This window comes from Emydura macquarii, unplaced genomic scaffold (genome assembly GCF_026122565.2).
Source record: "Emydura macquarii macquarii isolate MOO-44397 ecotype Brisbane River unplaced genomic scaffold, CSIRO-AGI_Emac_v2 contig_691, whole genome shotgun sequence".
Lineage (NCBI taxonomy): Eukaryota > Metazoa > Chordata > Testudines > Chelidae > Emydura > Emydura macquarii.
In genome coordinates, this window is record NW_027130828.1 from 4,539,593 (window position 1) to 4,556,369 (window position 16,777).

General features: G+C 40.8%; 1 protein-coding gene across 11 annotated transcripts in view; it reads left to right on the top strand.

Annotated features, from left to right (window-relative positions):
• LOC137148768 (N-acetyllactosaminide alpha-1,3-galactosyltransferase-like) overlaps positions 1–16,536 on the top strand; it is a 50,730-nt gene extending 34,194 nt beyond the window's left edge. For all 11 annotated transcript variants that reach the window (XM_067541780.1, XM_067541774.1, XM_067541775.1 and 8 more), the window contains 2 exons: positions 6,282–6,419; positions 14,059–16,536. In XM_067541780.1, coding sequence (XP_067397881.1) covers positions 6,282–6,419; positions 14,059–14,752 — 832 coding nt within the window. In that variant the 3' untranslated portion in view covers positions 14,753–16,536. The remainder of the gene's footprint in view (positions 1–6,281; positions 6,420–14,058) is intronic.
• The last annotated feature ends 241 nt before the right edge of the window (positions 16,537–16,777 follow it).

Here is a 16,777-nt window from a genome sequence, read left to right on the forward strand (position 1 = left end):
TGAGAGTCTGGAAAAAGTGCTAATTAAAGGGTGAGGGAGCTGGTGGTGAAAGTCCTACAGGATACTGAGTGCCTCCTGTGTGGTGCTGAATGCCCTGAATTGCAATTGAAGTAATTGGGAGTTGAGAACACTCAGAAAGTCATCAGTGTCCTGTTGGATTAGGCCCTGTCAGGGCATAGATTCCCATTATTGGCTGCAGCTATTTTCACTTTGAATTAATTTCTAATATACAAGTAAGGTGTTAAGCCTCTTTATATGTTAACAACCTCACTATCTCTAGTGGACATTAAGTGCTAGTTTTCGTCTGAGGTTGGTCGCCTATCCTGTCACTGTTTCACACAAGAGGGTTTGGAATACTCTGTTCATTGCCATATGTGGAATAGTCCAGAGTATCTTCTAACTCTCTTGTGTGAAATATAGTGACAGGATAGGTGACCAACCTGAGTTGAAAACTAGCACTTAGCCTCTCTATCCCTTGTGGAGATTAACACATAAAGAGGCTTAACACCTTACTACAACGTGGATAGTGAAAACCATCAACAGAGTATGGACAAGCTGTTTTTCTCATAGAAAAAATAAGTGTCAAGAACATGGGAAACTAGACCTACTCAGTAATAGAACTATAGTGGGGTATCCCTTTGAAGGGTGTGTAGGTCTTTAACCTGAGAAGCTGCACAGTGCTGGTATGATTTGTCAGGATTGCACTAACTGTTGTGTTGGAAGTTGCTAGAGCTCCCTCTCCACAAATAAATGCTGTTGAAGTCCTCCTTGTCTCCATGTCTGGGTTTACCTTTTACAAGAGAGTATGCACCAGTGTTTAATTCAACATCAACAAAAAGATCTAACACACCAACAGTGTGGAGGGACCTGGGTATCAGAAAGTTAATTCGTTTGCTCACACTCTGAACAAAAACTTTTTAAAATAAGTGTAAAGTGAATTTAGTGCTGGAGAATGAAGTCCTTCTTTATTCACAGAAAAGTTACAGTAATGGCAGTAGTTGAGCAAGCTTTTCCATAGCTGCTCTGCCAATGTGATTCAGCCCTGACCTTGATGGGCTATCTCTGAGATAAGACTTAAAACCTCTGTCTGTTCCATGTTTAGCATCAGTTGCCAATAGAGATGCCATCTATAGTGGAGTATTTTGCCCACTAAGAACTGATTAGATGTAGATGAAAGTTCTTCTCATTTTTAGTAATTATTAAATATTGTTTTCATAGAAACATAGGGCTGGAAGGGACCTTGAGAGGTTATCAGTGCCAACTCCCTACATTCAGGCAGGACCAGCTAAACTAAATCACCCTGACAAATGTCTGAAGAACTTGTTCTTAAACATCCTATGATGGGGATTCCACAACTTCCCTCAGAAGCCTATTTCAGAATTTAACTACCCTTATAGTTGTCGTGTCGTCGTCGTCGTGTCCCCGTATTTTTTAATGTGCAGTTTTCATAGCTTATATTTTGCAGCTCTTTGCTTTAGGTTCTTTGAAATTGGGAAGCATAACCATGAAACATTGCCCAACAGGAAGTAAATACTCCCTGTTCAGTACTTTCCAGTATAAGTTTATGTGGCTCTGTGTATTGTTGCAATAATTCGACCTGCAAATTTACCCTAATTGTGAGCTCAGTTGAAAAAAAATGAGTGACCGTTCATAAGATGTCACAGTAGTTTATATCAAATGTTGATGGGGGAAAAAGTGCAAAAGAGATGGACTGAAATTAGTCCAAAAAAGAGTCTACAAATACCAGTCCTTGATTTATAAGATCATGCTTGGTAAACAAGAAAAGCATGGAACTGAATATCAATGAACCAAAATTGGTGCATTGGAAATCAGGCCTAACTAGTAGACAAAATAAAGAGAGAATGGGCTAGTCCATCCATCTCTCCCATTTGGGGTCCTCAAAAAGCAACTTTAGAAAGATGGCATCATGGTAATCATTTTTCTAACTGAAAGAAGAGGAAGGCACCAGCTTTCACCATCTTAGCTGCCACCCCACACTCTTCTGGGACCTCAGACCACTTTGATCCCAATCTTGAAAGATGTTCTGGCCAGAGAGGGAGTCAAGTTACGCTACCACCTCCATTGGCTCTAGCGGAATCCCAAACACCATCAAGGACATGAGACTCTCAATCCCTCCTCCACAGGTCCTTTTCCTTCCCTACCTTATTTCTTCTTTTCCTATCTTTCCTTCTGTATAATAAGTCTGCCTTAGCCAGCCAAGACTGCATATTTTGCAACACTGCTGTAAGCCTGTGCTAGAAAGGCAGATAAAAGCAACACCCTAAACTGTTTGATGCTGGTAGGAGTTAGCCAGTGTGCTGTGCCTCTGTTTTTTCCAGCAGTGAGGTTGCAAGTGAGTCAACACCAGAGACAGAAGCTGCATTTTCTGTTGCTGTTTATTCCTTTCCCCTTTTGTGTGTTTCTCTTGTCTTCTAGACTTTAACAAGGGTAATAACAGCAGCTTCAGCCCATTTTAACTAACTTCTTTTCTCCAAAAAAGGATAGTTATTACCAGTGCTTAATTTGTAATGAGAGGTGCCGGGGCTCACGCAACTTTTAAATTTTCATAACTGATGCAGCAAACCCAGAGGTGCCGGGACTATGAACTGAAAAGCCTAGAGGTGCCACAAGGCTCAGGCCCAGCACAAATTAAGCACTGGTTTATTACCATCTAAAAGACTGTCTAACAAAGGGTTTTTATTCCTTCTAAAAAGTTATCCAATTAAAGGGAACAAGGGGTATTGTTAAAATTGGCAGTACTTAAAATTTTACATTTCAAACGCTTTAACTGTTTCTCCTTTTCCGTATCCTTCATAAAAATCTTTTAACCTTTTATTGTGTGTTTGCCATGGTGCTAAGCAGGCTGAGGACTCTCTACACTAAGCCTTGTTTGACACCGTTTAATGTTGAACAGTGACTGGGTTATATTAATGCTGTTGACTTTTTGGATCCCTTTCTTCCATGTAAATTAATATAACAGTACTGACATCGAATCTTCCCTCTCTGGTATACAAAGCTATGTAACTTTTTGACTATTTTTGTAGAATGCACTTTTTAAGATCTAAGTATACAGATGTCTAGAAACAGGAAACCATTTTGTATTCTGTGATTGTTACAGAGGAAAAGTGTATTTTATGAGCTCTTATGGATATTGGGTAAAATATTTAAAAGCTCCTAAGTCATTCAGAAGCCAAAGTTATAATTTTCAAATGTGATTTAGGCCCTGACAGTGAAATCCTTGCCCCGTTATAGTCAATGAAAAAACTCCTATAGCGTGAAATCCTACTCCACTGAAGTCAAAGGGAATTTTTCCATTTATTATAACATGGTCAGGATTTCACCCAAGTTACCTGTGTCACTTAAGCACTCTTGAACATTTTATCTGCTTTATTTTTGTGATGGTGTATTTATTCTCTTAACCTAAAAGAAATCATTTAGACTGAATGTTTTCTCCATGTACATAGAAACGTAACCCCCCTCACCTCTTTTCCTCAGTCAGTGTATTTAAGAACACCATCCAGCATCTAGAGCAGAACCCAGAAGAGTTAATGTGGTTGGGCAAATAAGATACATTCTGTTTTCTCTGCACACAATTCTTGGGGACTGTACTTGGTTAGATTAGATGGCATGAACATTCCAGCAAGGACAGAAGTATTGCATTAAAAATTCTTCCCAGAAACTGAACCATCCATTTTCCTGAGCCATTGTTGGCCTTGAGTTTGGCAGAGTGCAAAGCTCAGTAAAGAGGGAGGTTTTTTGTTTTTTGGAAGAGGGGTTATCGACTGTGTTGGGCTAGTCATTGCTATTTTCTCCTGTTTAATAACAGGGGGAATTGCAACTTGCCTTTTATATATTATCTCCCAAAAACATGAGGCAGCTGTTTATCCTAGGCTCACATAGACAATAAGGCAACATCGGAGAATAAAACAGGGAAGCGAAGGCACAGTTGTCATGATATTTTTGTAGAAAAGTGTGTATGTGTGAGAGAGATGGTTGGAATTTTTCCTGGGGTTGAGATCCAGTCTCCTTTGAAGAGGTCAGGCTAGAGAGGAGCGTGTGCGCTAGTGATTAATGGGGTGGAATGGGGATAACAAAACTTGGATTCTGTTCTCAGCTACTCACTGAGAGCCTCAATGTCAATAGGATTTAGCAGCCTAAGTTACTTAGGGCTGGATTTTTCACAGTATTTAGATTCCTAAAGCGGCAGAAAGTTCCACTTGGCACCTTTCAGTGGTACCTTCATGGATTTCAGTGGGAGTTTGGTGCCTAGGCACCAATCTGAAAATCTCACATTTATCTGCATCTTTAGACAACTATTAAATACCTTAAAAACCTGTCTTTTAGATACTTTACCCATCAGCATGATGCCTTAATTTCCCTCATTTGCAAAGTAGATCCTACAATGCTTACTTTGTAAAGCATTTTTAGAGGTGCTCAGTAAGTGTTTGTTATAGAATGAGAGAGCATGCACACACAGCTTCCCCCTCTTTTGGTAGCTCAATAACAAGACATTTTACAAGTATATCTGTGAGTAGATACAGAATGCTGGAATTTGAGCCCACTCTTAGTACATTTCTATTTTGATATTGTTGATTTGAAGAAAAAATGTTTGTTTCCAATGCAAAACAATCCTACAGTATAAAAATATCCTGCTAAAATTAAGTACACAGTCACAACAGTGAGAAATGTTAGTTGAGTGAGTATTCTGGTTTTATTTCAAGTTTGATGCTTTAGAGGAAACTGAGCCCAGGCAATGTACTTATGAATAAAACTTACCCCAAATTATGTGCACAGAGGCCTATTGCCACTGCTTACTGTGATGAGGAACATCTGCCCTGCAGACACTAAAGTTTGGATTTAGCAAAGTCTTTTAGTACCTTGCTGAAACAGGTTTACCTCTCTATTTCCATAGTTAATAGGAATAGAAAGTGTGTATTAGCACATTTAAGGTAAGTGCCAAGTGGCAAATCACTTCTGGGTGGACGAAGGGAAGGGGCTTTCACTGTTGGTCAAGGAAAGTCATCTGCCAAGGAAATAATACTACTACTTTTTTGATCTCCACATCTGTTATTACCCCCTCCTCTGGCCCATTTGCCATATTGCTGCTAACATTATCTCAACACTTGGCCTAGATCAGTGTTTCTCAATGACTGGTCCAGGGATCAGCACCAGTCCCAAGATCTCCCTGACCGAGTACAGGAAGCCGGTCCCTGGTATCAAAATGATAGATGATCTAGATAGATGATAAAATCTAGATGATCCCAGTTCTCAAATCTCTCCATTGGGTTCATGTCTCATTCTTCAGCAAGATCAAACTGTCTCCACATCAAAGCCTTATATGGGGCAACCCACTGCCTACTTCTTGGCTCTCACAGCACTTCCTCTTGTAAATGGATTGATTATGACTTAATTAAAATAGACCTATTTGTAGCTCTGGACACATCACACATGTAGAATATAACCTCATCAAACCTGAAAAAGCCGCTTTCATTATGCCATGCAATCTTTCTCTTCTGTGGGCTTGCATTTCCACACTTTTTTTTTTATTTTGTAATTTGGCTTATGTTAACAAACTACAGAGCCTCTTAGAATTTATAAAATGAAACTGCTGCTCAATTGTCCAATCATTTTTGCTTTTTGTTGCGTTCTCCACTGCCCTCTGTCCTGATGTCTATTTTTTTGGTTATGTTTTAAAGTGCCTAGCCCACCAATGGTGCTATTGAAAGAATAAATAACAAATATAAATAAAATGCATAACCTACAGTCATGTCTCGTCTCCCTTTTCTTATCTCTAGGTCTGCTGTCTCTCATTCCTTTGCCCTGAATCCCTCCCTAGTCTACATGTTTGGCATCCTATTCTATTTGTCCTCCTCCCCCCTTCTATATCTATTCCCTATTCTCACATTCTGTTCTTCTCTCTGGCTAGTCCTCCTCACTCCCTTTCCTACAAGGATCCTCCTATCTCTTCCTTTTGTTGCCCCACTATCAAATACCATTCTCTTTCCCTTTCTTTAAAGGCCTTTCAGATTGCTTTTTCTATTCCTCATGTTAGTATCCTCCAGTTTTTTCCTTCATCCCTTTCTCCCCAAGGCATTTGATCAATAAGATCAAAGAGCAACAGTGGCGCAGGGAGCCCACTAGACAGTTGCTGATTGCCATCCATGCTAGGCATGCAGAACTGGGTAAAAACACTTTTGAAAGCAAGGGAGAGGAGTAGTGTTGGATGACTCACTTCCTGCTAGCTTTTAGTAATCTGTTGTTTCTTTTGTTCTTTTACGCAGTGCACGACTAGACGTATCAACTTCGACTTACTGGTCTGCCCCAATTGTATGGGATGGTACATTCAAAAAATCTGTCCTGGAAGACTATTATAGCAAGCAAAAAGTCACAGTGGGTTTGACGGTTTTTGCCATCGGGAAGTAAGTACTTCTAGTTGCTACTCTGAACTTATTTTAAACGTTGGGATTGCTACAGAAAACCAGCATGTTGTAATTACAAGGAAATTAGAAGCCTTCCACTGTTACAAAATGCTTAAACGTGCACAGCCCTTTTAAAAACAAACAAGGTGATATGGTCCACCTGTGAGGAACATACAAAGTTATGAACAGAAATATATGGGCTGGCATTCAGCTTTGGGCAAAAATGCAGTATAGGGATTTGGAAGAAGGAAGTTTTAAGGAGGAAAGGATGGAAATATTTCTTAGCGGACAAGAGAAGGGAGCCTGTTCCAGCATGAAAGAGACTTGAGGGTGGGGGGAGGGGGAGCAGAGAAAGGAGGCAGTAAAGAGAAAGCAATACGAGGAGATGAGAGCAGAGGTGGATAACAAGATGCCAGGTGAGGAGCTGATAGCAAGCAGTTCTAAAAATATTTAGAAGAGTAAAGTCTACATTTAAACTTTCAAGTTTAAGATGCTGTACTTTCATAACCATATTTAGGATATATGTGCACTTTTCAAAATCAGAGTGCTCTGTAAACATTGGCTATTTCTTACAATCCTCTTTGGAGCTAGGGATCATTGTTCCCACTTCAAAGAGGGGTACAGAGACAGAGGTTGTGAGCTGCATGAGGCCACAGGCAGAGTAGGGTCAGAACCCGCTTTAGAACTCAGGAATTCCGGTATTCAGTCCTCTGCTGTATTCAGAGCTCATAGAAAGCAGAGAGTAGTCTGTTTGGGTTTTTTGTTTGAGCACTGCCCAGTTTACATTAAATTGCCCATGTAAAGGTGCCAGCATTAGAGAAACCTGTTGAGATTTTTCTTTCTGAAATTGTTTGTTTGTACAGCAATTTATAAAACTTATTGTTAAAGCACAGAGCAAGTAAATTATTGAAAGTGAAATTAGGATGGCACTTCCAGAATATTATGGCTTTAGCATTAAAACTTAAATTTCTGAACCAATACGGCATGGTCCAATAATGTAGCCAATAATACCCTTCCTCTGCCCACTTTCCATTAGGAGGAAACTCCTCTCAAAACAGAATCTCAAAAAACCAGATTCTTAACTCTTGTGCTATCTGTAATGCATTGTCTAACCCTTTGACACACACATAGCAACTGGGCTCAGTATTACTGCTCCTGCTGTCATTTGTTTTTTTTGTTTGTTTTTTTTTTCTTTTATAAATGCATTAATATATAGAAGATGAAGCCTAATATTTAAGGCATTTCTCAGTTGACTTGGAATCTGTCTCTTTTTAAAAACTGCTGAATCCCTCTCCATGTCAGAGTAAACTGAATGTTGCATACTGGACCATAACAGGTACATGCCAACAAACCATTATTAACTTCATCAGGTTTGCCCAGGTTTGAAAACTGCATCAAATTTGACTCATTCTTTTTTCCTCCCTCTTTCTTCACAACATACTCAAATGTAAAAGGATTATTTCAATCTTATCTCTACTTATTGTGGCATCTGTACAGAAGGAGAGATGGCCAACATGACATGGTTAATGCAATAGCCCAGGGCCTTTCTATTGAGACTATAAGGGTGTTTCCCAAAATATACCTTTATAATCTGTCTATATTAGCTTATGCCTAAGAGGCATGTCAGAACAATGTCTGATAAACGAGAGTAGAACTCTGGGAAGATTTCCTTTGTATAGAGTATGTACAGCACTTGCATGTAGCCTACTTCGTAAATATTACTGTTATCTAAAGAAACTATATGGTTCGCATACTATAAACAGCAACTTTTTAGAAGGTAATTAAACTAAACTGTAATGTTTGCTGTACTGAGCAATTCTACATTATATGGCTAACTCTAGAACAAATGTTTTTTTTCCTTTTACTATGTTTTGATTTATTCAAAATGGTTCCCATTTTTTAAAATCAACCACTATTTCCTCTTAAAACAAAACTAAAAGCTCAGACTTCTAAAAATTTAGAACTTAATTACTGGTTTATTTTCTACTATTTTCTTAAGCACCCAAGAAGTTTAATTTTTCTCAAACTCCACAGCCTGGAGTCTTTTATAAAATATTACTGGATCAAATTCAGAAATGAAAAATGTTAGCTGATGTAACTTACACTGAGAAGACAGAAGGGTGGGGTTGTAGCAGGAGCAGCAAACTGAAGTTGTAAAACAATACAGTCTCCCCTGCTTACCTTGATCTTACATTTCTCAAACAAGAGTTCACCGCCTTTATTCAAATACTAGTATTTGATAGGAACAGTCCAGTAGTTCTTAGTCCTATCATGGTTCCACAATCATGGACTGGAACTTCATTAAGCAAAGTGATTTTTTAAAAAGTCAATGTGGAGTCAAAATCTTCGCCTTGCAAAAACTCCACTTTTCCTATACCCATCCCCTCTGGAGGAGTTTGGAGTCCATGGCCCTGCCCAACCTTAGAGGTCCTCATGGAGACAGGATTCCTCCTCCAGGAATACCTGCCACTCTGCTTGTTCACCTGTCCAGACAGACTGCCGCATGAGCCATGATAACATTGGTTGGGGCCCTCTACAGCTCTTCACCATTACTTCTGGTAATATATAGGACTTGGGTAATATCCCTTTAAATTGTTTGTGAACCCTCTATGGGAGGGGTCCCTAAACTTTGAGCTGCGAGAGCCACATCACTCAGTCTTCCTCTTATGGTGGGCTGGAATGGCTGGGCCCATGTTACTTGGGAGAGGGGAGGGAGGAGCAGCTGCCGTGCGGCACCGTTTGCGGCCAGGAGTGGCTCCTGGCCAGGGCGCTAGGCCCAGGTCATGTGGGAGGGGGCAGGGGGAAGGGACAGGGATAGGGATGGGGGGAGCACCTGCCATGCAGCGCTGCTTGGGTCTGGGAGTGGTGCTGCTCCGGCCAGGGTGCTGCTAGGCCCACATGGGAGAGGGGTGGGGCTGGGAGGGGGAGCAGCTGCCATGCAGCGCTGCTTGGGGCTGGGAGTGATGTGCTGGGCCCACATAGGAGAGGGGGTGAGAAGGGGTGAGGCCTGGAGGGGGGAGCAGGCTGGGGAGCGGGCCACTCATGTGTCGGCGGGCTGGATGCAGGCCTCAGGCTGTAGTTTGGGAACCCCTACTCTATGGGTACTGTATCTGCTAAGTTTCATATGCTCTGTTGCTTTGGCAGAGTTCTATGTAACTACATCTTGCATGTTGTATGTAGTTGGTAAACACCGTTTTCTCGACCGCACTGTGTGCTTCCTTCCTGTTACATTTGTGTAAAAACCAAAAGAGATGACATCTGCTGAAATCTCATGCTCTGCAAGACACAGTGAAATGCAAACTGGCACCTTCCCATCTCCACTCCCTCTTGCTGCACGTCTCTGAACTTGACTGAGGCTCTTCCAGGTGGAGTGAAAAGGTTCCCTCGTCTATGTACAACCAATTGAGACAAGCTGGTTGAGACTGCAGAGTCAGATCTCCACTGCATTTACTTTATAACCTGAGCATTATATGCCAATGACATCAAAGGATACAACTGTGAAAGCTAGCACTGTCCCTCTGAGGTAACTGAAATTAATCTACTCTAAGAACTCCAGCAGAGCAGAACACTTTCCCTGAAAAATTGTTTGGCCCCAGGACAACTCCAAAGCCACACATACCTGTTTCAGGCAAGAAAATCTGCCATCAAAAAAGGCATGTGCCTAACATCTTGCCAACAGCTAGTAGCCACGACACTAATTGTCCTCAATGTTTTCTCCAGGGGGGGAAGAAAAATCATCTACAAACAGCAATCACATACTTATCAATTCAGACATGATACAGAAACAGCAACTGGTATCTATAAATCACATATTGATCATATATCTCTAAAGGACACTATATGGGCTGTAACTATATTTGACAGAGGAGCCAAACGGTCTCCAGTACTGTGGCTAATGAGCTGACTATATTAAAAAACAGAAGTAGAGATCAGAACTAAAGAAAAGATTATGTAAATACAGGCTCTGCCAAAGCCATGAGTGTTAGTAGTGATGCAAGAATTTCAGCTGTTGGGAATGGGTATGAAACTGGACGTCTGCACAAGGCCAATCTATCACACTCAATGAATTTTTGTTTTCATAAGGACAAGGAATTGGACTTAACATTTATTTTAAGTTACCTTTTGAACACACTAAAATTCAGTCCCTGACTACTTCTATTTACCAATTTTTAAATTAGACAAGGACAGAAAAATCATGCACATTTGCCTACCAAAATCTATGCTGCCCTTACTAAGGAAAAATTAACACCTCACTTGCCTGTTGGCTTCCTTCTGTTTCTTAGTGTTAGTCCAGTGCCCCCTCCTGGCCACTTCCTAAATAGCTATGAGAGAATCCAGGGGCTGGATCTCATGTTTTAAGCCTCAGGAGTCTTAATGGAACCCAGGCAATGCCCCTGTCTTAAGGTTTCTGAGGACATTCTTGGGATGCAGCTCTCAGGAGGAGTGCCAGAGAAGACCTAGTGACCAGTGCTGATCCGTCCGACTCCTCCTGCCCCCTATCTCTTAAACACACCCTCTCCCAGAATGCCACGTGAAAGTATGAATGTTCTGACTCACCATTTATCTCTTCAAGAGCTACATGGTAGGTGTAACACATGAAACATAGACACTCTGCACAAGATTCTAAAACACTATTGCTCTTTAATAGTAAAAGAAATATGCAGAGCTATACAAAAATAACCACTATATGCATTTTCCTGCCTCAGTTTCCTCACCACTCATGAGCATTCTTTGGGCTTGGGTCAGGGGCCTCTGTGGGATCCAAGATCCTCCCCCTGCAGCTATGTGACTTCTCTTCCACAATAAGGAGCCTCTCTCCTTAGCTCATCTTTTGTAACTTTGGCTGGTCCATCTCCTTCTCTTCTCCTGCCCAAAACATCCTGTGTGGCTCTGAGTCTTCCCCCTGTGAGTCCTTTTTATAACCTCACACTATCATCTCTTTTTGTACTGCTTGGGAAATTTCCACTCTCCAAACCAGCAAGCTTATTGTCCCCCTGACTACGGGATGGACCTACCATTGGCCTTGCTCTGGCAGAGATATGACATGGCTCTGAAATGGTGGTTTCCACGTTTACATACAGGTATTCAGTGATATAGCAATTTTCATAGTAACAACTTCATAATATCAACCAAAATTCACAAGTTGTAAATACAGATTTCCCAAATTGTCACAATTATCAAGTGTGTAATTAAGGGAGGGGAAAAAATTATTAGAATGTCTTCAGCCTGTTTTGGTGGTAGAAACTTATTGCAGTCACCAACCAATCTTCCACTAGCCAATTCTTCCTAAAATGTTCCCACTCCATCTAGTGACAAATTTCTAGCATGGACACTATTCTTTTATTTTACCCTCCGTGGTTGTTTCCAAGGAATCCATTTGAACTTTAAGCAGATAGTTCAAGCTCTTTAATAAGATCTGCAGACTGCAATCATTTTTTTCCCACCTGCTGTAAATCCAGACTTAATCACTTTTCTGTCCGTATTTTTTAGCTACAAGCCAAGCCATTCAAGCTTTTGATCAATGGCAGAAATGGCTTCCTGAAATGTACAGAAGCATAAAGTCCGCATGTTCCCTTTAAAACGGTTTGCAAGAGTTTTTTAAAGCTCAGAGATGCTGTCTGTACTCAAAGTGAGACGGCTGCAGGTGCTGGCAGTTTCTTTTGATGCCTGCCTTTTAACATGGCAAGTTTGTTGCCTTAAAAGCAGTTGGTGGTTCTTGGAAATTGAGGTATGAAAGTAACAACTCTTTTTTTTATGTCCCTATAATCTATATTGTAGTTCCAATAAGTCACTCTAGCCAGAGAACAAAAGTCAAAGGTATCTTCTCCCTGAGCCCCTTTTGAGGGGTGGAGACAGACACACACACTTTATAGATACATTTTTAAATAAAGGGCTTTATCCTCTTCCAATTTGTATCAATAGGAGCAGAACAGGCCTAAAGAAGAGTAATTAAAACTAGAGTAACTTTTATAGTTTAATAAGAATAAAGTAGACTAACGCATAACGTCCCAAATTTAAACTGTTTGGGCTGCAGTTGGCCATGAAAGCAGGGCAACTGTCTCCTGTGTTCTCAATGGTTCCCCCAGCTGGCACCCAGGCACTTAGAAGGAGGAAGTTATCTGATTGAAATACCTTAGAGAAGACAGTCTTCTCCCTGTATTCAATTCATGTAGCGGACCCATCCTTGCCTGCAGCACTCAGCCACCTGCAGCACTGGTCTGTAGCATGCTCAATGTGACTGAATCTTCAGTTTTAGCTGCAAAGCTTTAGTAAATCTCTTAGTATGTGTGAAAAGAGCCAGATGGGGAGTAGATTGGGACAAGAAACTTGAAGTAGTGAGGGGAGCAGGAGAGAGAAGAGGAACCTGGGAGTAGGGAGGAGACTAGAAGCCAAGGGAGGAAATTTGGGGGGGGAGGGGATGACTGAGATGGGATGAGGAACTAGTGGGAAATACTGGAAGTGGCTGGGCAAAGAGTGGGGCTGAGAACCAGTGGGGTGAGGAGAATGGGACGAGGATGAGGAGTCAGGGTCAGAAGAGACAGGACTGAGACAGAAGAGGATGAAGCAGAAGAGGTCAAGCTTTGGGGGGAATGGGCAGAAAAGTCTATACCTACTAAAACACATTCCCCACCGGAGTCTGGAATAGAACCTATAATTCTGAGTCTCACTGTTCCTCTGTTCTCAACAAATATCTGTGAAAACCACTGGCAAAATGTCTCATCCCCCTCTAGTGCTGGTCCACAGAGATGATTACAATTTACTACCTTCAGGTCATTGTGTTAGATCAAGTAGCAGAGTTCTGTAGGTTGGATTTAAAGGTCCCAAACCTACTGATCAAAGCTAAGGGTGTCAATATGATGCCCCATGATGGAATTTGTTTTTTCAATTACCTAGGAAATTACACACAACCTACATGAAAAGAACATTCTTAAGGTTGCAAAGTAAGGGACTCAGGAATTAAGAAATGCTATAACCCCTGCTCCATTCAGTGCACAGGATGGATCTGCTCAATGGAAGAACCAGGGTTGTTTAGCAGAGGATACTGTCTGTAGGCCCCCTGCCTCATTTGTTGCAGAAGATAGGTAGAGAATTTGGCAGGGGATTGCAGGAAGAGAAAGATTAGTTTCATGGTTAAGGCAGCTGAATGGGACCTGGAAGAATTAGATTCTATTCCTGCCTCTACCAGAGTCTGTGGGATGCAGGTCTCTTAAACCAAACTTGTCTCAATTGGTTCCTCATTTTCTGGTTGGTGCCTGTTCTGAGATCTGACTTGCAGAAGTGTTGAGCACTCACATCTGTAACTGAAGTCCATGGAAGCTGTGTTTTGAACATATAAAGTACTATATAATGCTTAAAACTCTGAAAAATCATTTCTAGCAGTTGAAGGGATTGTCTACATGGTGCACTAGTCCACACCAGAGAGGTGTAAACTCTAGTGCACACTAGTGTGTCACGTACTAAATTGTCCTGAATGGACCCTTCTGGTGTGCACTAAAAGTTTGCAAGTGCACACTTATGTAATTCTATTTGAAACAGGATTACATTAACCTGAATTTGGCTCTTGACTCTAGTTCAGTCCCCAACTGTAAATAAAGAAAATTAATAATTTTCCCTCCCCCTCCCCCCATTTTTTTCCTAGATATCTCGATAAGTATTTAAAAACCTTCTTAAGTTCTGCAAACAACTTCTTCATGGTTGGCCATAAAGTGATCTTCTATGTTTTGGTGGATGATCTCTCGAAAATGCCTTGGATAGAATTGGGACCTTTGCGGACCTTTAAAGTATTCCAAGTTAATAAAGAAAGTCGATGGCAAGATATAAGTATGATGCGCATGAAGACCATAGGGGACCTTATTCAAAGCCACATCAAGTATGAAGTAGACTTTCTGTTTTGTATGGATGTGGATCAAGTTTTCCAAGGTGACTATGGTTTGGAGACACTTGATGAGTCTGTAGCACAGCTCCAAGCTTGGTTTTATAAGGCAGATAAAGAGGACTTCACTTATGAGAGACGTCCTGAGTCAACCGCTTATATTCCATTGATGCAGGGGGACTATTATTATCATGGTGCTGTGTTTGGAGGCACTCCTCTTCGTGTTTTCAATCTTACCAGAGAATGTTATGAAGGGATTAGAAGAGACAAAGAAAGGAACATTGAGGCAGTATGGCATGATGAAAGCCACTTAAACAAATACTACTTGAGAAACAAGCCTACTAAACTGCTATCTCCTGAATACTGCTGGGATTACAAAATTGGCAAATCTGCTGACATAAAAAATGTAAAGTTATCATGGATGCCAAAGGAATATGATGTGGTTAGAAATAACTCCTAATTTATAAAGGCTCCTAGGAGAGTAGCATTGGCAACTGGAAAGTCTGATCTGCTAGAGTTCAGGGTCTGATCATGACATGGCCAGTAGGTCATAGGAAAAATAACATTTCACTTTTTTTTTTTTTGAGTATGGTTCCATGAACTGCAACATAAGCCAAAATTTATTCATCTTTTTGAATAATTTATAGATGCTGGAGAATTATGTGAAAATATAAAGTAATTTTATAATATATGGGGAAGGGATGAAAAACACTTGACCTTTTTTTAATCATGAAAAACACATCCAGTGGAGATTTGGTAAAATCTGATTTAATAAAATTAATTTATACCAGAGGGCAAGGAGGAAGGAACATACTGGGTAAAAAAGTAACACGGATTAGATCCACTGCTGCTATCCAAGTCTTCTGCACCTCTCTTCTCACTTTAGTAAAAGGAGAAGATGCTTTTGACTCAACATGAGAAATCTTTCTTTCAAAAAGCACAGCTGTCATACAACTTCTGAATTTGCAGCTATCCACTGTCTGACTACAGTGTGGTTTCTTGATGACTCTGGAGTTTAAAACTGTGTTTAGAAAGTTACCTGTCCTGCTTTTATTTGTTATAATGAGACTGGTGGCATGGTCTACAGCGTGAGCACAGATCAAGGACTGAGGTGCAACTGAGTTCTAATCCCAGATCTACCACTGATTTGCTGTGTGGCCTTGGACAATTTGCTTATCCTTTCCTCCAATTTACCCTTCTAAAATGGGAATAATACACTATATACATGTCTCGTAGGGATGCTGAGGGTTATTTGATATTTCAAAGGCACTAAGTATTACATTTCCTCCTTTGAACAAGAACAGGGCACCAACGAGATGGAAGAAATGATTGACCTGTATCATAACCGCAGCGTAAAAAAGACGTGTTGATTTTTCAGGTTAGGTCCCCTGGAGATTGGCTATCCTTTTCCTTACTCCACTCAGCTAAAGGGGGATTGTGTGGGGTGCTGTGGAGTTGAAGAGTAACCTATGCAGTGAGATTTCACAGAGGTCTAACAACATGACTCCTATTGATGTTGATCCTAAAACTCCACCCACAACACTTTGAAAATGTATTCCACAGTGGCTAACCCATCCAGAAATAGCCTACAGTCCATGTTTTTCTTTCAGTATTATTCTCATTCTATAGCCCATCAGGTTAGGATATAAGCAGCTGGATTTCTCTCTACTTTCATAGAAGATTTTCCTAGAACACAGGCATTCCATATCTGTAGCTTCTAACAGCAGTGAGATTGCCATCAGTTCTCTGGAGGTTTCACTAAGCATTTTTTCCATTCCCTGGCTCCAGCATTTCACTAGAGTGGATTCTGCAACTGATTCTCTTCAGATGGCAGAAGTATGCCACTGGAAGTGCTGTGGGAATCAGTGCAAAATATTCTGAGGCACATCTGAAGAGGTCCATTAGGAGCTGAAGATGAGGTCATGGTATGAAAAGTAATTTTTAGCTCTGGTCCAGAAAATGACAATAAAAATTGATGTGATGATTTCATACTATTGTATTTTTATATACTATATTGCTTAATTAATTTTGTCACCAAGAAACTGTGAAATCCTAGCAAAACTATTAAATTGTATACCAGGAAACATAGAAAGGAAATAATATGTACGGGGATTTCTTTTGTTTTGTGGGGCAGCTTGAGGTTAAGTAAAGAAGCTACTTCCTTTTGCAAATTTTCTTGGCGATTTTGGGGCTGCTCTTTGTTAAATGGCATCTCCTTCAAAGTCACAGAGAGGCCTTATTTCATCATACCGGCATCTTACATATGGTTCAATTCTGGAGTGCCTCATGGGAGATGTGGAGCGCCCTGAACTCCCATTGACTTTGACTAGCTTGCAAGATTGAACATATCAGCCTTCTGGAGCCAATGTTAAAAACAGAATCATGTTGAGAGGTTTTCCTGTCTATATATACACACACTTATATGGCCTCCATCACCGTAGTACCTGAGCACATTAAATGGATTTTTAAAAATACTGGAGACCTG